This window comes from Mandrillus leucophaeus, unplaced genomic scaffold (genome assembly GCF_000951045.1).
Source record: "Mandrillus leucophaeus isolate KB7577 unplaced genomic scaffold, Mleu.le_1.0 Scaffold160, whole genome shotgun sequence".
In the NCBI taxonomy this organism is placed as follows: Eukaryota; Metazoa; Chordata; class Mammalia; order Primates; family Cercopithecidae; genus Mandrillus; species Mandrillus leucophaeus.
Window position 1 is genome coordinate 3,916,930 of NW_012101588.1, and position 22,963 is coordinate 3,939,892.

General features: G+C 35.1%; 1 protein-coding gene across 1 annotated transcript in view; it reads right to left on the reverse strand.

Moving 5' to 3' along the window:
- Positions 1 to 22,963, reverse strand: part of AK9 (adenylate kinase 9) — a 183,559-nt gene that overhangs the window by 74,745 nt on the left and 85,851 nt on the right. Inside the window, exons 18-20 of the mRNA XM_011975968.1 lie at positions 7,047 to 7,203; positions 6,257 to 6,371; positions 688 to 764 (exon numbers count right to left, since the gene is read on the reverse strand). Coding sequence (XP_011831358.1) covers positions 688 to 764; positions 6,257 to 6,371; positions 7,047 to 7,203 — 349 coding nt within the window. The remainder of the gene's footprint in view (positions 1 to 687; positions 765 to 6,256; positions 6,372 to 7,046; positions 7,204 to 22,963) is intronic.

The window sequence follows — 22,963 nt, forward strand, 5'->3', positions numbered from 1 at the left end:
CGGCAGAGCAAGACTCTGTTTCAAAAAATAAAAATAAAAATAAAAAATAAATTTGCTGAGACCTGTTTTGTGGCCTATTATATGATCTATCTTGGAGGATATTCTATGTGCTGATGAACAGAATTAATATTCTGCAGTTGTTGGGTAGAATGTTCTGTAATTATCTGTTAAATCTATTTGTTCTAGGGTACAGTTTAAGTCCATTGAAAAACTCCAATCTTAAAAGAAACTGTTAGAATAAGTTATATAATGAAGATGGGAGTTTAATCTTAAAGACAGTGAGTGGGTAATAAGAGATTTGCTATCTTCTCAACTCCTGTAGGATGGTTCTAACAGAAGTAATTCTAACAGCTGTGTGTCACCTGTGTCAACAGCAACCATTTAAAGACAAGCTGTGTGTGCTATTCTGCTGTGTATCACTTGTACAGGGTATATGAATAGGTATCTGTGTCAAGAGTCATTTTCCTATGAATCCATTACTTCAGTGACAATATTATTTAGTATACAAACTGGAACACTTTAAGAATAAAAGGTGCTATAAAGACTTCAAGAACATAGGCATAAACCTGTGTTCTCATGGACAAATTGGGAAATGTGATCACCCAGTCTATAATTCACTTGAAATAGTGCAATTGCTTGCAGTAACAATACCATGACACATCATCAGTCATAGCAATCTGTGCTTGCCTTTTGCCTTCGCTTTCATAACTTCTAGTAGCCTTCGATTTTCTTCTTCAAGTCTCAGTGCCTCTTCTGTGGCTTTTCTGAAATGAAAAGGTTCAAATTTAATTATCTTTGGAAATTCAGACTTCTCACACTATTGCAGGATTAAATGCTTATAGTGTTAAAAATAAAGATTAAATCGTATTATACTTACTTTACAATGTATAATTTTAAATTACTCATGTTGAGACTAGTTACTTTTCAGCGTTTTCTTCTGGGGGAGAAAAACTGGAATGTTATACTTTGAAAAACTTTGTCTATTAATTAGGAAACCTGTCAAAAATAAGACAGGATTACCTAACTCTACATTGAAAAGGCAAATGGGAGGATTTGTAGCATTTTTCCTCTGATTTAATGGTAAATGTTCACAATATAATGTTAAGTAAGAAAAGTTGAATATAAAACTATATGTATAATATTATTTTAATTTGGTATTTAGAATGCATACAAATGAGGATTAAAAGTCTAGGAGAAAACCAATCAAATGGTCAACATGGATGATGGCATGTAAGAGTTTTAAGTTTTCTTGAACTTTTTGCATTAAAATTTTTTCTATATTGAATAAGCAGAACTTTGTAAATTTGTCTTTCTAATAAGAAAAAAATCCTAATTATTTTATTTTTAACATAGTAGTGATGAAATTTAAAGAGACCTGGAATATGGAAACTTAAAAACCTGGAGGGTATCTCTTTTTCATTAGGATTGAAGCATCAAACCTGCCTTAACGATGGTGAAGAGAGTTGGATGGAAAGTTAGTAAAATGTTGTAGAAAGGCAATATTTATTAAAAATTAAAATGTATACACCTTTGATCCAGAAATTCTATATCTAGGAATTTAGCCCTCAGAAAGAGGAATACTACTGCACAAACATACAAAAGAATGTTGACTGAATCTTTAAAAAATTATAACAAAAAATTATATCAGGTATTAATCAGTAGGGCACTAGTTAAGGAAGAGCCCATTCGTGTCAGCAGCACACACTGGGGGCACAGCTTTCCTCAGACCTGTTATTTTCTCATACTTGGCTTTCTTTGCATCCATTTTCCCTTCTTTTGAAAGCTAGTTACACATAAGACATTACTACACCTCTTCTCCCAGCAGGTCGGCTTCCTGTTAATGGAGGACATTCTCTCACTGCATTCCTAATCCTGTGTTCCAGTCAGAAGTCTTGGCGTAATTCAAGTTTTCTTTGCTCAGCCTCAGCCCTCTGAGGCTACTGAGTGTTGTTTCTGAACTCCTTTCTCATTCTGTCTGTGTGTGAACAGGCCGTTGCTCTGTAGGCATACCTTGCCTTATTGTGCTTTGCTTCATTGCGCTTTACAGATATCCTGTTTTGTTTTGTTTTTTCTTTTTACAAGTTGAGGGTCTGTGGCAATCCTGCATTGAGCAACTCTATTTCTCTATTTCAAACTTTCTCATTACTATTATGTATCAGTGATCTATGATCAATGATCTTTGATGTTACTATCATCGTTTGGGGTGCCATGAACCACGTCCATATAAGACGGTAAACTTAATTGATAGATGTTGTGGGTGTTGTGACTGCTCCACTGACTGGCTGATCCCTTGACTCCCTCCCTCTCCTCAGGCCTCCCTATTCTCAAAGACACAATAATATTGAAATGAGGTCAATTAATAACCCTACAATGGCCTCTAAGTTTTTAAGTGAAAAAAAAAGCCACACATTTGTCACTTTAAATCAAAAGCTAGAAATGGCTAAGCTTTGTGAGGAAGGTATATTGAAGGCTGAGATAGTCCAAAAGCTATGCCTCTTGTGCAAAATAGCCAAGCTGTGAATGCCAAAGAAATGTTCTTCAAGGAAATAAAAGTGCTACTCCAGTGAATACACTAATGATACAAAAGTAAAACAGCCTTACTATTGATATGGAGAAAGTTTTTGAGTGGTCTGATTAGATCAAACCAGCCACAACATTCCATTAAGCCAAAGCCTAATCAGGAGCAAGGCCCTATAATTTGTTTCAATTCTGTGATGGCTGAGAGAGGCAAAGAATCTGGAGAAGAAAAGTTTGAAGCTAGCAAAAGTTGGTTCATGAGGCTTAAGGAAAGAAGCCATCTCTATAACATCAAAGTGCAGAGCAAGGTGAAGTAGGCAAGTGCTGATGTAGGAGCTCCAATAAGTTATTTAGAAGACATAGCTAAGACCATAGATAAAGGGGGCTACACTAAACAACAGATTTTTCAATGTCAACAAAACACACTTCTGTTGGAAGAAGATGCCATCTAGGACTTTCAGAGCTAGAGAGGAGAAGTCAATGCCTGGCTTCAAAGCTTTAAGGACAGGCTGACACTCTTATTAAGGGCTTGTGCAGCTGGTGAAGCCAATGCCCATTTCCCAGTCCAAAAATCCTAGGCCCCCTAATAACTATGCTAAATCTATCTGCCTGTGCTCTACAAATAGAACAAAGCCTAGATGACAGTACATCTGTTTACCGCATGCTTTACTGAGTATTTTATCTGCTGTTGAGATCTACTGCTTAGAAAAAAAGATTAATTTCAAAATATTACTGCTCATTGACAATGCACATAGTCACCCAAGAGCTCTGATGAAGACATACAAGAAGAATGAATGTTTTCATTCCTGCTAATGCAACATCCATGCTGCAGCCCATGGATCAAAGAGTAATTTTGACTTTTAAGTCTAATTATTAAGAAACACATTTCATAAGACTACAGCTGTCATAGATAGTGATTCCTCTAATGGATCTGGGCAAAGTAAATTGAAAACCTTCTGGAAAGGATTTACCATTCTAGTTGCCATTAAGAACATTCATGATTTGTGGGAGGAGGTCAAAATATCTGCATTAACAGGAATTTGGAAGATGGTGATTCCAACCCTCATGGATTACTTTAATAAGTTCAGGACTTTAATGAAGGAAGAAACGGCAGAGGTAGTAAAAATAGGAAGAGAATTAGAATTAGAAGTGAAGCCTAAATTGCTGCAATCTCATGATCAAGCTTGAACAGATGAAGAGTTCTTCTCATGGATGAGAAAAGAAACTGGTTTCTTGAGATGGAATCTATTCTTGGTGAAGATGCTGTGAACATTGTTGAAATTACAACAAAAAATTTAGAATACTACATAAACTTGGTTGATAAAGTAGTTGTGCGTTTGAGAGGATTGACTCCAATTTTGAAAGAAGTTCTACTGTGGGTAAAATGCTATCAAACAACATTACACACCACAGAAAAATATTTTGGGAAAGAAAGAGTAATAAATAGATGCAACAAACTTCATCGTTGTCTTAGTTGAAGAAATTTCCATAGCCACCCCAACCTTTGGCAACCGCTACCCTCAACGGTCAGCAGCCATCAACACTGAGGTAAAACTTTCCACCAGCAAAATGATTGACTCACTGAAGGCTTAGATGATCATCACCATGTTCTTTTAAAGCATTTTAAAATTAAGGTATATACATTTTTAGACATAATGCTATTGCACACTTAATAGATGACAATATTGTGTAAACATAACTTTTATATGCACTGGGAAGCAAAAAGTTCATGTGACTTGCTTTACTGTGGTGGCCTGGAACCAGACCTGCAATATCTCCAAGCTATGCCTGTACCTCAGATGGGGCTCTTTGTGACATCTTCCTTATCCAAATCCTGGATCAAGTATGTTGCTGCTGAGAATCTAAGACCTGAACAGAATAAGGAAGAATTTTGCTACCAGTTCTTAGAAATTTCTGTAAATCACTTGGATAGAAGATCCAAAGACTAACAATATGACAGAAATTATCTCGTCATTTGACTGGCACATTTGGAAACTGATGCTGGAGAAGTTTTAAAATTTAGCATATCTTTAGATATTTGATCAAGATGCAGTTCTTAATCCTGTTAAGTTCCTCTCTTTTCTAACCAACCTATAAGGTCTTTAAGTGAATGTCTGACAGTTTTTTAAAAACTATCTTAGATTTTATTTTCTGAAATATAAAGGAAAAAAGTTTGTTTTGAAAAACTCATGTTGAATTTTAAAAATCAACATATAAAAACATAGAAAAAGTCTACTTCAATCTGGGCAAGTGAAATTAAGAAGTTTATAAAGATGTAAAAATTTAGAATCAAAAGAAGTAAAGATTGATTATAAAAATAACTTAGAGCATTCCATATGGTAAAAGAGGTGAAGGCAGAATTGAGAGAAAGTGGAGAAGATATCTTTTCCTGTTTTAAAAAGTTAAAGGTATACATATTTTTAATATATTTAAAATGTAGCAGATCTCCAGTCTAGAAATCACATCAACTTTGTTTTACTCTTATGTTGAGATATCCATCTGTTCTCAAAGACTGGACTATTTCTCACTCACTGGAAAAAGATTAAGTAATTCCTTAATTATCAATAGATTATAACTGATCTGTAGATTGAGTATAGCTGATTGTAGCTAATTAGATTTGTAACAAAAGTTTTAAAAGCTAAAAGGGAATATAAGTAAATTTGTAATTATTGTCTGAATTAAAGTAGTGTTTGGTCAATATATCATATAATAATTTTATTAACTAATTTAACTAAATCATACATATTTTTGTGTTAAATTTCTAAAGGAGTGACTAGCTTAAATGAATAATGAACACTAAAAAGTAAAACCGTCTGACACACATATCAGTTAAACCACTCCCTACCTCTGTAATTACCCACCTCCCAGCTTCTTCATTTCTAGAGTTTAAAGGGCCCTCCTAAGTCTCAGCTCAAATAGCTAATATTTGAAAGGGAAAAGGAAATAGCATTTAAGAAAGCCATAGGTGCCATCATCAATAGTAGAAAGTTCCATGGATTTACAAGGAAAAATTTAATTCTTAAATGTCTAGGCCTGTCTTACTCTGAATAGTAGAAATCCTAGTGGACAAATTAAAATGTAAAGTATTTAAAGAAATTTTTTAGTAAGGAAGAACGATTAGCAAACTAAGTCATCGTTTCTTTTAATATTTTATTCTTCAATCTGAAGGACTTATAGTTTATTAAAGTTTAGTATTGACCCCTGCCACGAACAGATAACTGTGTGGTCACATTTTAAAAAGTCATTCATTATACCCAGATCAGAGAATAAGCCCTCGATGTTAAATCTGTCAAACATAAATAATTAGCCTGTTCTTTCCATATGTAGAACTTAGTCAGGCTTTGGATTTTAATCACGTCGCACAGTATTATATATTTTCATTTGCTTCCTATCATATTGTTTCTTCATTTGTAAATGCTAGTTAACAAAATTAAGTCACAGATAAATATCATAACAATATATATATCTTACCCATGCTCATTTTTTTAATAGTGTCTTTTAAGAGCAGATGCTTGATTTAGAACAAGTTTGATATGGGCTGTGAAAACATCCACAACTGTGTGCTTTAGAGATTCTGTAGGTATTTGTGAAATCGCTGCTTTTCTTAAAATTAACTAGAATCAGATCAAGTTAATAATCATGTCAATATTAAATATATTCTATAAGTATAATTGCAAGAAGATATTTAACTGCTATAACAGATACATTAATCTGTTTTATCATTCTAGGCAGATTTTACCTTGCTGCTTCTTCCTCTTTTTTTTTCTTTTGTAGTTCTTCTAATAATCTTTCTAAAATCTTAGAGTCAATTTCAGATTTATTCTGTAAATATATTCTATTAAATAAATATTTTCCTGAAATACAGATAAAGAGACTAATATTACTTTTGTAGCTTATAAAATACAGTGAGATGTATTTTGAAGATTAACACAAACATTATTTCTGCCTATCTCTAAATATATTTCCTTTAAGCATGTATCTAGAGCCCAGATTCTTTAAAAGATTAATAGACCATTTTATATTCTCTTTAAAAAGGTATGTATGAATACAGTATAAATAAATAAAATATGAAAAGAGGTAATATATTATATTTTTCCCCTGGAAATTCCCATTTTGAATATCTTACTTTAAGAGGCAAACAGAATAATTAAAATTTAGCTCCGCTAAATTTATATACCTCATTTTTCCTACTTGAGGTTTAGAAGAACTAACATTTAGTCTTTGCCCTCAGCCTTATACGTTATTCATTTAGAAGTTATAGCTTCTAATTGTGTGTGTGTGTGCGCTAAACTGTAAGCTTTAAAGAACAATTACAATGGCCAGCTAGAACATTCAGCCATCCAGCACTTATTCCTGGCCACCTTCTCAGTACATGGAAGCCTCATTTTGTGTACCTCTAGTTCCTGCAGGGATTGCTGGGGTGGGTATTTCTATCTAGGAAGAGTGGAGAGTTGTCCATTCTATATTTAACCAAAAATATCAATAATAAAAACTTCACTTTCAAATTTACACAATAAATATTTACCAACCATTGTTTTCTGTATCTGATAAATAGATGACCAAATCAGGTATAATTCCTTTCTTGATTAAGACCATCCACAATTCTTTTACAATAGGGCAGTTGTCCACAATCCAGCCTCCATATTTTGGGGCACCAGGAAACCTATCCTTGTTTTCTTCCATTACCTGTGAAAAATTGTACACCGATATTACTATCATAGCTTGACAAGTCAAGGGTGCTACCTTGATACATAATTTTTGTGGATCTTAAACAAGTATCTTTTGAGTTCTTCTTTCAAAAGGAAAAAAAGGGTGACAATTTTTAAAGATAAACTTAATTTTAAAGCAATAAAATCATAAGCTAAAAAAGTTAAGAATGGAGGCTGGGTGCAGTGGTGCATGTCTGTAGTATCAGCTAAACAGGAGGCTGAGGCAGGAGGATTGCTTGAGCCCAGGCGTTTGAGGTTGCAGTAAGCTATAATTGTGCCACTGCACCAGTGTCAGACCCTGTCTCTAATGAAACAAAAATAACAAAAGTTAACAATGGGAAGAAAAACCTTTGTGAAATAAATATAATAACATTTTTGCTATATATTACTCAGAGTACAGATCGTGATTCAGAAGGTCTGGGGTGTGGCCCTAGAGTCTACATTTCTAACATGTTTCCAGACGATGACGATGCCTGGACCACTCTAAGTAGAAAGCTCCTGGTCCAGCTTGCTTTTTCAGTGACAACACCCTTAGCTTCTCTTCTGCTTTCACTTCTCAATGTGAGAGCTGAAAGGTACTGAGATGGTTGGTTCCTACTGATGGCAGTAGGAAGCACAGAGTCAAAACAACAAAACAAATCTTGCAGGTGCTTAGACAATTCTGCTAAATTCTTGTCTTCCTGCTTCTCTCCAATAGCAATAGTTTCAACACATATTTGGAAATTAGTAATGTGTATCTATGAAAACACCAATTCTGAAAGCTTCAAACAAGTTTGTGGACTATTAGGTAATCACAAAATATTAGAAGTCAAAGGGGAAGAGATGTCAAGAGGGCCAGTATTACCCTCTTGACAGGCCTATGCAGAATTTAAAATTATCTGCTTTTTGATTTTTTTTTAGATGAGGTCTTGCTATGTTGCCCAGGCTGGTCTAGAACTCCTGGGCTGAAGCAATCCTCCCGCTTCAGCTTCCCAAGTAGCTGGGACTACAGGCTTGCACCCCTATGTCCATCTTGCTTTTTGAATTATTATCTGAATGAGCAGTCTTTTAAAAAAGAATTTTAAGCACTTTGAAATGTTTAACATAAGAGAGTTAGGGAAAAAGGAAAGCTATGAAGAAGACCTATAAATGGTTAATACAAATTTAACCATTCAAATTTGAAATTGTATTTTTGAAACAAATTTTCAAACAATTTTACAATGTTTCAATTGTTGTTTGAAACAAAACAACATTGAGATATAACTTATAATTTCTCCACCTCATTCAACTTTATTTATTTTTTGTGTATATTCACGGGTTACAAGTGCAATTTTGCTGCATTGATATATTTCACTGTGAAGTCAGGGCTTTCAGTGCATCCATCACCAGAGCAAGGCACATTGCATCAGCCAAGCAAGCTCCCATCATCCACCGCTTCCCCACCCCTCTGATACTCTATCGTCCATCATTCCATATTCTGCTTCCATGTGTACACAGTGTTTAGCTCCCACTTGTGAGAACATGTGGTATTTGTCTTTCTGTGTCTGAATTGTTTCACTTAAGATAATGGCCTCCAGCTCCATCCATGTTGCTGCAAAAGACATGATTTCATTCTTCACTAATGAACACTTAAGGTTGGTTCCACGGCATTGTTATTGTTAATAGTACTGCAATACACATACTAGTGCAGGTGCCTTTTTGATAAAAAGGCTTCTTTTCCTTTGAGCAGGTACTCAATAATGGGATTGTGGTTGAATGGTAGTCTTATTTTTAGTTCTTTGAGAAATCTCTATATTATTTTCATAAAGGTGTACTAATTTACATTCCCATTAACAGTGTATAAATCATTTCCTTTTCTTTGCATCCTTGTCAACATCTGTTGTTTTTTGACTTTTTAATAATAGCTTTTCTGACTGGTGTAAGATGCTATTTCATTGTGGTTTTAATGTGCATTTCTCTGATGATTGGTGATGTTGAGGACTTTTTTCATATGTTTGCTGACAGCTTGTATGTCTTCTTTTCAGAAATGTCTGTTCATGTCCTTGGCCCACTTTTTAATGGGATTATTTGTTTTTCTCTTGTTGTTTGAGATCCTTGTAGATTCTGGATATTAGCCTTTTGTCAGATGCATTGTTAGCAAACATTTTCTTCCATTATGTAGATTCTCTGTTTACTCTATTGATTATTTCTTCAGAAACTTTTCATTTAATTATGTACCATTTGTCTATTTTTGTTTTTGCTGCATTTCCTTTTGAGGACTTAACTATAAATTCTTTGCCTATACTAATATCCAGAAGAGTTTTTCCTAGGTTCTCTTCTGGGATTTTTAGAGTCTGGCATCTTACATTTAAGTTTTTAACCCATCTTAATTTTGTATCTGGTGAGAGATAGGGGTCCAATTTCATTCTTCTGCACATGACTCTCCAATTTTCCCAGTACCATTTATTGAATGGTGTCCTTTCCACAGTGTATATGCTAGTTGACTTTGTCAAAGATCACTCGGTTGTAGGTATGTGGCTTTAGTTCTTGGTTCTCTATTCTTTTCTATCGATCTAAGTGTGTTTTTAAAATACCAGTACCATGCTGTTTTGGTTACTAAAGCCTTGTAGTATAATTTGAAGTCTGGCAATGTGGTTTCTCCAGCTTTATTCTTTTTGCTTAAGCTTACTTTGGCTATTTGGGCTCTTTCTATTGCTCTGTATAAATTACATTTTTTTTTTCCAATTCTGTGAAGAATGACATTGGTAATTTTATAGGAATTGCCTTAAATCTGTAGGTTGCTTTGGGTAGTATACTCAATTCAACAATATTTATTCTTCTGATCCATGAACATGGTATGTTTTCCATTTATTTGTGTTATATATGGTTTCTTTCATCAGTATTTTGTAGTTCTCCTTGTAGAGATCTTTCACCTCCTTGGCTAAATGTATTCCTGGGTATTTTATTATTTTCATAGCCATTATAAATGGGATTGAGTTCTTGATTTGGTTCTCAGCTTGATTGTTATTGGTGTAAAGAAATGCTAATTTTTGTATGTTGATTTTTTATCCTGAAACTTTACTGAAGTCATTTATCAAATCTAGGAGTCTTTTGAAGGAGTCTTTAGGGTTTTCTGGGTATAGAAACATATCATCAGTAGAGATTATTTGAGTTCCTCTTTTCCAATTTGGATGCCTTTTATTTCATTCTCTTACCTGATTGCTATAGCTAGGATTTCTAAGACTATGTTGAACAGCAGTGGTGAAACTGGGTATCCTTGTCTTGTTCCAGTTATTAGGGGGAATGCTTTTAACTTTTCCTCATTCAATATAATGTTGGCAGTGGGTTTGTTATATATGGCTTTTATTATTTTGAGGTATGTTCCTTCTATGCCTAGTTTGGTAAGGGTTTTTATTATGAAGTGATGCTGGAATTTATTGAATGTTCTTCCTGCACCTATTGATGTTATCACATAGTATTTTTGTTTTTAATTCTGTTTTTGTGGTGAATCACATTAATTGATTTGTGTATGTTGAACCAACCTTGCATCCCTGGAATAAAATCCACTTGATTATGCTGGATTTTCTTTGTGTATATGTTCCTGAATCTGGTTTGCTAGTATTTTATTGAGGACAACTGCATCTATATTCATCAGGAATAATGGTCTAGAGCTTTCTTTTTTTGTTGTGTTCTTGTCTGGCTTTGGTATCAGAGTGATGCTGGCTTCATAGAATGAGTTGGGGAGGATTCCCTCCTCCTTGATATTTTGGAACAGTTTTAGTAGAATTGGTAGCAGTTCTTCCTTTTATGTCTAGCAGAATTTGGCTGTAAAACCATCTGGCCCTGGGCTTTTTTGTTGTTGTTATTGAGAGATTTTTAATTACTGATTCAATTCCACTACTCCTTATTGGTCTGTTCAGGTTTTCTATTTCTTCTAGTTCATCTTGGGAGGCTGTATATTTCTAAGAACTTATCCATTTCCTCTAGGTTTTCCAGCTTGTATGCATAGAGATGCTGATAGTAGTCATTAGTGATCTTTCGTATTTCTGTTGCATCAGTTGTAATGACACCTTTATTATTTCTGATTTTGCTTATTTGGATGTTCTCTTTTTCACTTGATTATCTAGCTATCAATTTTGCTTATTTTTTTAAAGAACAAACTTTTAATTAATTATTTGTAATGTTTTTGGTCTCAATTTCATTTAGTTCTGCAAGCTTTTGATGTGGTTTGCTCTCGTTTTTCTAGTTCTCTGAGGTACAATGTTACATTGTTAATTTGAGATCTTTCTATCTTTTTGATGTAGGCTGTTAACACTGTAAAACTGCCTCTTAGCACTGTTTTTGCTGTACCTCAAATGCTTTTGGTATGTTGTGTCTATTTTCATCTGTTTCAAAACTTTAAAAAATTTCCACCTTAATTTCATCATTGATCCAACAATCATTCAGGTGCAGATTATTTAATTTCTATGCATTTGTATGGCTTTGAGGGTGCCTTTTGGTATTGATTTCTAGTTTTATTCTACTTTGGTCCAAGAAGATACTTTATATGATTTCAATTTTTAAAATATTTTTGAGACTTGCCTTGTGGCCTTGCATGTGGTCATTTGAGAATGTTCCATAGGCAGATGAAAAGAATGAATATTCTGCAGGTGTAGGGTAGACTGTTCTGTAAATGTCTGTTAGGTCCATTTGGTGTAGAGTCCAGTTTAAGCCTAGAGTTTCTTTGTTGATTTTCTGCCTTAATGATCTGTCTAGTGCTGTCAGGAGAGTACTGAAGTCCCCTACTATGATTGCATTGCTGTCTATCTCTTTTCTTAGGTCTAGTTGCATTTGTTTTATGAGTCTTGGTGCTGTGGTGTTCGATGCATATATATTTAGAAATGGCATTTTTCTTGTTCAGTTGATCCTTTTATGATGATATAATGACCTTCTTTGTCTTTTTACAACTATTGTTGATTTAATATCTGTTTTATCTGATGTAAGCATAGCTACTCCTATTTGCTTTTGGTTTCCATTTGTGTGGAATATCTTTTTCCATCCCTTTACTTTCACTCTGTAAATGTATTTACCTGTTAGGTGGGTTTCTTGTATGTAGCACATGGTTGGGTTTGTTTAAAAAATCCATTCCATCAGCCAATATCTTTTATGTGGAGCATTTAGCCCATTTATGTTTAATATTAGTATTACATGTAATATTGATAGCCTGTTGTCACAATGCTAATTATTACCTACTTGCTTTGCAGTCTCAATTGTGTTATTGCATTATAAGACCTGTAAAGAGGTCTTATAGTTGCAAAGAGCTCAATACTTTCATGTGTTTTTACGATGCTGAATATCACCCTTTTGCCTTTATGTTTAGAATTCCTTTGAGCATTTGTTGTAGGTACAGTCTAGTGGTGATGAATTCCCTTATTGTTTGCTTGTCTGGGAAAGACCATTTCTCCTTCATTTATAAAACTTAGTTTAGCAGGATATAAAATTCTTGCCTGGCATTTTTAAAAACCCTTTTCCCATTTACAAAAAAAAAACCCAAACTGCAGTTCACTGCCAGCACTCATTTGATTTTATATAAATGAACTCTTTGAGGCTGAAGCAAATCTGACTGATTTTCAATGTGAAAATAAAGTATAAAAACTGGTCTTGGAGTTATTTCTTAACAGAACTAACATCAGAATCATCTGAATCATCAGAACTATTTCAGAAAAACTGGATTCATGAAATGAATCTTTGACCAAGAACTGTTTGAGAATGATGTTAACATCACGTGTAGGAATGCTACGTTTTCTAGGATTTGACATTTTCAGCAATCGAGAATTACTATATTTTGTAAATGAAAATATCACTACTAAAAACAGAATGCTATAAAAAGAATGATGGCTTTTATTTCCAAAGTTGCTATACTAGAGCAATAAAATAATAATAAAAGCAAGGTATTTCATGGCAAAGTTATCTCAGGGTAAACACTGCAGCTGCAGTTGCCTGCCACCAGTGAGTATTCTAGGGGCAAATGGGAAAAGGATTAAAGAAGACCAAAAATAGGACTCTAATATCTTCTGGCTCGTAAGGTTTCTGGTGAGAAGTCTGTTGTTAGTTTAATGAGATTTCTTTTATAAGTGATTAGATGCTTCTCTCTTTCTGCTTTTAGGATTTTTTTTCCTTCACATTGACATTAGATAGTCTGATGACTATATGCCTTGGTGAGGTCCTTCTTGCACTATATCTTACCATAGTTTTATGATCTTCTTACACCTGGCTGTCTAGATCTCTGACAAAATTAAGGAAGTTTTCTTAAATTATTTCCTCAAATAGGTTTTCCACACTGTTTACTTTTTGTTTTTCTTCCTCTGGAATACCTATAACTAGTAGGTTGGGACACTATCTATAATCCCATATTTCTGGAAGAGTTTATTAGGTTTTTTTTTTTGTTTTTTTTTTTTTTGTTGTTGTCTAACTGGGTTAATTCAGAAGCCCTGTCTTGCAGCTCTGAGCTTGTTTCTTCTGCTTGTGCTGGGCTATTGTTAAAGCTTTCAACTGTATTTTGCAATTCCTTCAATAAATTTTTCATTTCTACAATTTAGAAAAATCTGTCTCATCTTTCAAATCCTAAATTGTTTTTCTGATTTCTTTGTGTATGTTTTCAACATTCTTTTGGATTGCATTGAGTTTCTTTAAAATCTAAACCAGGAAAAGTCAAGTCCCTGAATAGACAAATAACAAGTTCTGAAATTGAGGCAGTAATTAATAGCCTACCAACCAAAAAAAGTCAAGGACCAGAAGGATTCACAGCTGAATTCTACCAGGAGTACAAAGAGGAGCTGGTACCATTCCTTCTGAAACTATTCCAAACAATGGAAAAAGAGGGACTCCTTCCTAACTCATTTTACTAGGCTAGCATCATCCTGATACCAAAACCTGGCAGGGATGCAACAACAACAATAAAATTTCAGGCCAATGTCTCTGATGAACATTTATGAAAAAATCCTCAATAAAATACTGGCAAACCAAATCCAGCAGCACATCAAAAAGCTTATCCACCACAATCAAGTTGGCTTCATCCCTGGTATGCAAGGCTGGTTCAACAAATGCAAATCAATAAACGTAATCCATCACATAAACAGAACCAAAGACAAAAACCATATGATTATCTTAATAGATGCAGAAAAGGCCTTTGATAAAATTCAACACCCTGTCATGCTAAAAACCCTCAGTAAACTAGCTATTGATGGAACATATCTCAAAATAATAAGAGCTATTTATATCAAACTCATAGCCAATATCATACCAAACGGGCAAAAGCTGGAAGCATTCCCTTTCAAAACTGGCACAAGACAAGGATGCCCTCTCTCAACACTCCTATTCAACATAGTATTAGAAGTTTTGGCCAGGACAATCAGGCAAGAGAAAGAAATAAACGGTATTCAAATAGGAAGAGAGGAAGTCAAATTTTCTCTCTTTGCAGATGACATGATTGTATATTTAGAAGACCCCATCGTCTTAGCCCAAAATCTCCTTAGGCTGATAAGCAAATTCAGCAAAGTGTCGGGATACAAAATCAGTGTGCAAAAGTCGCAAGCATTCCTATGCACCAATAATAGACAAACAGAGAGCCAAATCATGAGTTAACTCTCATTTACAATTGCTACAAAGAGCATAAAATACCTAGGAATACAACTTATGAGGGATGTGAAGGACCTCTTCAAGGAGAACTACAAACCACAGTTCAAGGAAATAAGAGAGGACACAAACAAATGGAAAACCATTCCATGCTCATGGACAGGAAGAATCAAATTGTGAAAATGGCCATACTGCCCAAAGTAATTTATAGATTCAATCTATCCTCATCAAGCTACCATTGACATTCTTCACAGGATTAGAAAAAACTACATTAAATTACATATGGAACCAAAAAAGAGCTTGTATAGCCAAGACAATCCTAAGCAATAAGAACCAAGCTGGAGGCATCACATTTCCTGACCTCAAACTATACTACAAGACTACAGTAACCAAAACAGAATGGTACTGGTACCAAAACAGATATATAGATCAATTGAACAGACCAGAGGCCTCAGAAATAACACCACACATCTACAACCATCTGATCTTTGACAAACCTGACAAAAACAAGCAATGGGGAAAGGATTCCCTGTTTAATAAATGCTATTGGGAAAACTGGTGAGCCATATGCAGAAAACTGAAACTGAACCCTCTCCTTTCCCCTTATATAGAAATTAACTCAAGATGAATTAAAGACTTAAACATAAGACCTAAAACCATAAAAACTCTAGAAGAAAACCTAAGTAATACCATTCAGGACATAGGCATGTGCAAAGACTTCATGACAAAAACACCAAAAGCAATTGCAACAATAGCCAAAATTGACAAATAGGATCTAATTAAATTAAATAGCTTCTGCACAGCAAAAGAAACTATCATCAGAGTGAATAGGCAACCTACCGAATGGGAGAAAATTTTTGCAATCTATCCATCTGAGAAAGGTCTAATATCCAGAATCTACAAGAAACTTAAACAAATTTATAAGAAAAAAACAAACAACCTCATCAAAAAGTGGGCAAAGGATATGAACAGACACTTCTCAAAAGAAGACATTTACGTGGCCAACAAACGTATGAAAAAAAGCTTATCATCACTGGTCATTAGAGAAATGCAAATCAAAACCACAATGAGATACCATCTTACTCCAGTTAGAATGGCGATCATTAGAAAGTCAGGAAACAACAGATGCTGGAGAGAATGTGGAGAAATAGGAATACTTTTACACTGTTGGTGGGAGTGTAAATTAGATCAACCATTGTGGAAGACAGTGTGGCGATTCCTCAAGGATCTAGAACTAGAAATACCATTTGACCCAGCAATCCCATTACTGGGTATATACCCAAAAGATTATTAATCATTTTACTATAAAGACATATGCACATGTATGTTTATTGTGGCACTATTCACAATACCACAACACAATACTTGGAACCAACACAAATGCCCATCAATGATAGACTGGATAAAGAAAATGTGGCACATATATACCATGGAATACTATGCAGCCATAAAAAAGGATGAGTTCATGTCCTTTGCAGGGACATGGATGAAGCTGGAAACCATCATTCTCAGCAAACTAACACAGGAACAGAAAACCAAACACCACATGTTCTTACTCATAAGTGGGAGTTGAACTATGAGAACACATGGACACAGGGAGGGGAACATCACACAACAGAGCCTGTTGGGGGGTAGGGGACTACGGGAGGGATAGCTTTAGGAGAAATACCTAATGTAGATGACAGGTTGATGGGTGCAGCAAACCACCATGGCACATGTATACCTATGTAACAAACGTGCACGTTCTGCACATGTATCCCAGAACTTAAAGTATAATTTAAATAAAAAAAAAGAAAAATAAATAAATAAATAAAATAAAAATGAAAAAAATTTATTTCTATTGGGTATTGCAGTTCAACCTCTGAGCCAACAGGCGGTACTTCCAGATAAGAGCTGGCTGCAGCCAATGCAGATGGGTATATGCTTGATCTTTTTTTATCAAGAGAAGCTCTCTGTTGCCTCAGGCAATGGGCTGTCAGGTGGAAGGCACAGTGGTCTGAGTTTCCCCCTCAGCCCTGGAGAGGAGACGAAGCTGAGTGAGGCCTAACTGGGCTGACCCACCTACATGTCTTCCAATGGCAGGAACCAGCACCAGCTCCAAAAGGGGATACGGGCATAGTCACCAAGTACCCACACATGTGCCAGGGCATGGAGTGGAGAAACGTCTGCTGCCCCAAGTTCTCCGCCTGGGAAAGGAGGGGCAGCCTAAACTCCTCATCCTTATCCTTAGGGCAGCCTAAGCTCCTCATTTGGAGGACCTAGAAGAGTGGATGCTCCAAATGCCTGGAGATATGTCCTGGCATGAAGTGGAAAGGATGCTGCTGCACCAAGATGTCTGTACCTGAAGGGAGGGGTGGCTTAAACTCCTAATTCAGGCTAGCAGGTGTGCCTAATGCTTAGAAATATAACAGGCATGAAGTGAAGAGAGTGCCACTGCAATGAAATCTGCGAACAGGAAGGGAGGGGTGGCTAAGGCTTTTAAACAAAGTGAGTGGGTTGTATAAAACATCTTCTTTATCCAGTCCTCCATGGATGGACACTTAGGTTGATTCCATATCACTGCTATTCTTAATAGAGCTGCGATAAACATATGAGTGCAGTTATCTTTTTGAGATAATGATTTCTTTTCCTTTGGGTAGATACCCAGTAGTGGGATTGCTAGATCATATTGTAGTTCTATTTTTAGTTCTTCATTCAACCTTTTTTTAATGGTTTTATAGTATTTTATCAAAAAAACCTTAATTTGTTTAATCATCTCTTACTGTTAAATATTTATGCCATTTGTAATTTTACTATAACACTGTGATGAAAATCTTTATGTATAAAATCTTTATTTTACTAACATGGTGTTTTTTATATACAACATCTGTGAATCTTTGTTCAAATATTATATATTTCTTCAGATTAGATTCCTGACATGACTTCAGGTCAAAGGGAATGAAAGAGTAAACATTTTAAAGTCTTTTCATACACATTGCCACACTGCTGCCAAAAGCATCTATATCAATTTTCATACTTCCTAACAATGTTTGAAAGTGAGGCTATCAGTACAGCCTCACTAGTACTGATTGTCAAAAAACTTTGCCAATTAGATGAGAAATTGTATCTCATTCTTTTAATTTTTATTGAAACAAACATTAAAAATTTTCTTTAAAAATTTTTTTTTTTATTGCAACCTCAATTCTTGCCTGCTTCGAAGAAATAATTCAACTGAGGGGCATAAAGCAGAAGAAGAGACTGAGGTAAGTTTCAGAGCAGAAGTGAAAGTTTATTAAAAAGCTTTAGAAGGGTAAGGAAAGAAAGGAAAGGAAAGAAAAAAAGGAAAGTACAACTTGAAAGAGGATCAAGTGGGCAACTTGAGAAACCCAGTGCCTAAAAATTTTCAATGAACCATTTGTATTTCTTCTTTGATAAAATCTGCTTATATCCCTTGCTTGCTTTTTGATCAGATATTAGATTCTCTACAGATTTCTAAGAAATTAATGTTATATTTATTATAAATACTTTCCCCAGTTTGTCCTTTGCCTTACATTTTTGACTTGCATACTTTTTTTATAGAGAGATGGTCATTATTAGATAGTCTATTGAGATTTGCTCTTACAAGTTCTTCCATTGCATTTGTGTCTGGAATTCTTGACCATTCCAAACCATTTCAATGTTAATACACTTTTTACTAGTCTAAATAAAATACAATTTTTACATTTATCTATTTAATATATATGGAATTTATTTTTATTTTGATAGAAAGTGAGAATCTAAATAGTTTCTTCCCAACAGTTAATTTTATCGACACTGTTAAATAATTCTTTCCTTTTGGATTGTGATGTAACCTTTGGCATATACTAAATTTTTATTCACACTGAAGTTTGTTTCTGTATCCTCTTTGTAGTTCTGTTGCTTCTGGTATGTTTATCAGGCCTATATACCACTGTAGCATTACAACATATTTTACTAGTTGGTAGAGTAAGTCTCCCTCTGTCACACTTCTTTGTCGAACTGTTCTAGTCTCAATTATTGATTCTTCCAGATAAACTTTAGAGTCATGCTGTCAGTTTTGAAAAAAATTGATATTTTTATTAGAACTGTATCAAATCTATAAATTAACTGAGAAAGATACCTTAATAAGATTTTGTCTTTACATATAAGAATTTATGTCTCTATTTATTGATATCTGCTTTTGTTCACATTAAAAATTTTAATAATTTTATTCATGTGGATCCTTCATCTTTATTTCAAACTTAGTTATATTACATTTATGTTCTTGTCACATGTGGATTGTTAAAATTCTTTTGGCTACCTTATTTCTGAATGAAATTATTAGCTCATTGTTTTTTAGATTATATTTAAAAAATAAATAGTATCAACTGCAATAATGATTATATTTCTCCTCTATTCTAATAGTTATTCCTCTTATTATGTTTCAAGGCATTGTATAAAGCTAAAATTCCTATAAATCATTAAGAATGGGTGTGACAGCAGATGGGCATGGTGGCAAGTAGTCCCAGCTTCTTGAGCGACTGAGGTGGGAGGATCACTTGAGCCCAGGAGTTTGAGACCAGTCTGGGCAACACAGCAAGGCTCCATCTCCCAAAAAAAAAATGAGTGTCGTAGGAATATCATTGTCTTGTTTCTGACTTTAAGGTTATATGGTCTGCAGTCTGAAGCCAAACTCATTTCTCATGTTAATAAGGTATTCTGCTATCCTTAATGTGACAAGATAATTTATTGAGATATTCATTTGAATTTTTTCTTGCTATGTTTTTTTCATCCCCACTCTGAGAAGGGAACTAGGACCTCCAAGCTCCTTTTTTGGAGAAGTTTGTGTGGCAGAGCTGAATGCATTAGATGTCTTTCTGATTTCAGTTTATCCCACATGATTCTGACGCAAATGGAAAAATTTCAAATACTGAGCAATTTTGGAGTAAGAGAGAAATGAAACATGATGGGCATCTCCCATGGCTTCAGGAAAAGAGGTGGCTTGAAAGGAGAGGTGCTACTGTTGTTGAAGTAGCCCAAGTTGCTCAAGTTCAGAAACATTCAAAGCTAAGGTGAGGAAAGATTTGAGGGATGAGGACTTGGGTACCTGAGGATGCAAATTTTGGATGAATCGGCCACAAAGCTTTATTTTGGGAATGTATTGAGGTGATTCCTTAGTTGGGATAACTGTGGGGAGAAGGTGAAAACCTTCCCCATGATTTCATATTCTAAAGAATTCCAGAGTATGTGGCCAGGCAGAGGGGTGAGGAGGCTCTGAGGCTGGGGACTATGCCTGTTGGGGGAGTGGTGAGGACAAGGGCCCCGAGAAGCCTTTACATGTGGTCTATGTCCAGTCTGGCTGTCACCAGAGAGAACCATGGAAATGGGCTCTCAAGAGTTTGATCAAATAAAATTAAAGTGGCACTTCCTTTTGACAAAAATGGTATACATTTTTTTATATTACTCATTCTTCTATCCTCTTGTGATTTTAACTTAAAAGATTTACTTTTTCTGCATTTAAACATACTATTTCTGGATTCCCTTACTCTACACTATTTTATGTTTACTTTATATTTTATCACTTGTGAATAGATAGATAGATAGATAGATAGGAGACCGAGACTGGGGGAAGCAGAGGAAATAGGACATGACCCAGAGAGACACAGGAGGCACAGAAAGACATAACGACGGTGCCAAGTACACAGATACAAAGGTGCCAAGTACATGGTGCCAAGTACACAGAAATGAACAACAGATAGGTACAGATGTTAGAGGGAAACCATGTAGACAGAGAAGCAGACCAAAGCATGTTAATGACACAGAAGGGTGCAGAGATAAGAGAACAGGCTGTGGTTAGATGTGCAGTTGGATAACAAGTCATGAGCTTCAACTGGAAAACACAGAGTGGCACGTTTGACACAAAGGCCCACCTCCCTAGAGGCTGCTACTGTTTTTCTGTTAGGTACTGGGCAAGTACCTTTCATATAGTCAGTGTAACAACTTCACTCAACAAAAGTGCTCAGAACAGCAGAAGCAGAGAATACAGCTGCTGTAGAGTAAGGTCCCATGTCCCTCTGCCTCTGCTTCCCTTGGGTGCTCTGCAGCTGGTCAAGGTGGGAGGACAGGGAGAAGTGCGAATGGTTTGGTATGAACAAAATAATTTCTGTGCATTCTCCATGGCAAGGGAGTGACTCTTCTCTTCCTTTGGTAGCAACAATATCTATCAATATTTCTACATTTTTAAGGCTTTAAAATACTGTTAAACTATAATTCTAAGAAATTCTTTAAAAAATGCTTAACTGATCCATTTGTAAGTAAAATATAACCTATTTGCTTTCCCTGGACTGATTCATACATTAGGTCCAAGCGCATCAGTCATATCTATTCTACACATGGGCTGTGAGCTTCAGACAAAAAAACAGAATTTAATGGGAGGCACAATTTTTAAAATGGGATAAAAAATGGTTGCAGCAACAATTAGAAAATAAAATAAAACACTAATATCATTTATAGTAGCATCAAAATACACCAAATACCTAAAAATAAACCTAATGAGAGATGTTGAAGACCTTTACCTTGAAAATTACAGAACAATGCTGGGAAAAATTAAAGAAGACCTAAATTAATTATAGTCAGTCTTCTGTATCCATGGCTCTGCATCTGTGCATTCAACCAACCACGGATATAAAATATTTGGAAAAAAAAGGATGGTCACGTCTGTACTAAACATGTGCAGACTTCTTTTTCTCGTCATTATTCCCTAAACAATATAGTGTAAACAACTATTTACATACCGTATACATTGTATTAGGCATTATAAGTAATCTAAAGATGATTTAAAGTATATGGAAGGATGTGCATAGGTTATATGCAAATACCATGCCATTTTATACAAGGAACTTGAACATTCATGGATTTTGGTATCTGTGAGGGTCATGGAAATAATCCACTGAGGATATCCACTGAGGGTACTGAGGGATGGCTGTACAAATATTTTATATTAATGGATTATAAGACTCAATATTGTAAAGATGACAGTCTTAGCCAAATTTACCTAATAGATACAATGCAACCTGATCAAAATGCCTGCAGAGGGGGTGTGTGTGTGTGTGTGTGTGTGTGTGTGTGTGTGTGAAAATTGAGTAGCTGATTCTAAAATTTATGTGGAAGTAAAAAGGACCTATAATAGCTAAGAGAATCTTAAAGTAAGCAGAAGAAAACATAAGGTATGACACAGAGAAGGATGCAATGACAGGAGAAACAGGGTGTTGAAGAATTCACTCCCTCAGATGTCATGATTTATTATAAAGCTACAGCAGGGCCAGGCACGGTGGATCATGCCTGTAATCCCAGCACTTTGGGATCACTTGAGGTCAGGAGTTCTAGATCACACTGGCCAACATGGTGAAATTCCGTCTTTACTAAAAAAAATACAAAAAATTAGCCAGGCATGGTGGCATACACCTGCAGTCCCAGGTACTCAGGAGACTGAGGCAGGAGAATCGCTTGAACCCATGAGATGGAGGTTGCAGTGAGCTGAGATCGCACCCTGCACTCCAGCCTGGATGACAGAGTGAGACTCTGGCTCAAAAAAAAACAAAAAACAAAAAAACAACAAAAACCCAAAAAACTACAGTAGTTAAGACATGTGGCTCTGGTACAGACAAATGGACTAATGGAATAGAACAGAGTCTATAAAGGGACTACATATATATGGCCACTTGATATATGATAGTGGAGAAAGGATGGTCTTTTCAATAAGCGGTGCTAGAGCAACTAGTTATCCATCTTGAAAAAAAATACAACTTGACCACATTGTGGTAAATGATTAGTGATGTTAAGTACCTTTTTATATGTATATTGTCCATTTGAATATTGTTTTTGATACACAAAAATTAGTTTCAAATGGACCGTAGATCCAAATATGAAAGATAAAGCAAGGTTTCCAGAAGAAAACCTAGGAGAATATCTTCCTGACTTTGGGTAGGCAAATATTTCTGAAACAGAATATGAAAAGCACTAACTGTGAAAGAAAAAATTAATAAATTTGATTTCAATAAAATTAACTCCTATTATTCAAGACAGAAGATATTCGTAAAGATAACTGCAAAATATCCAACGAAGAATCATACTCAGAATACATAAACAAAACATGAATCAAAAAAGAGACAATCCAATTTAAAAAATAA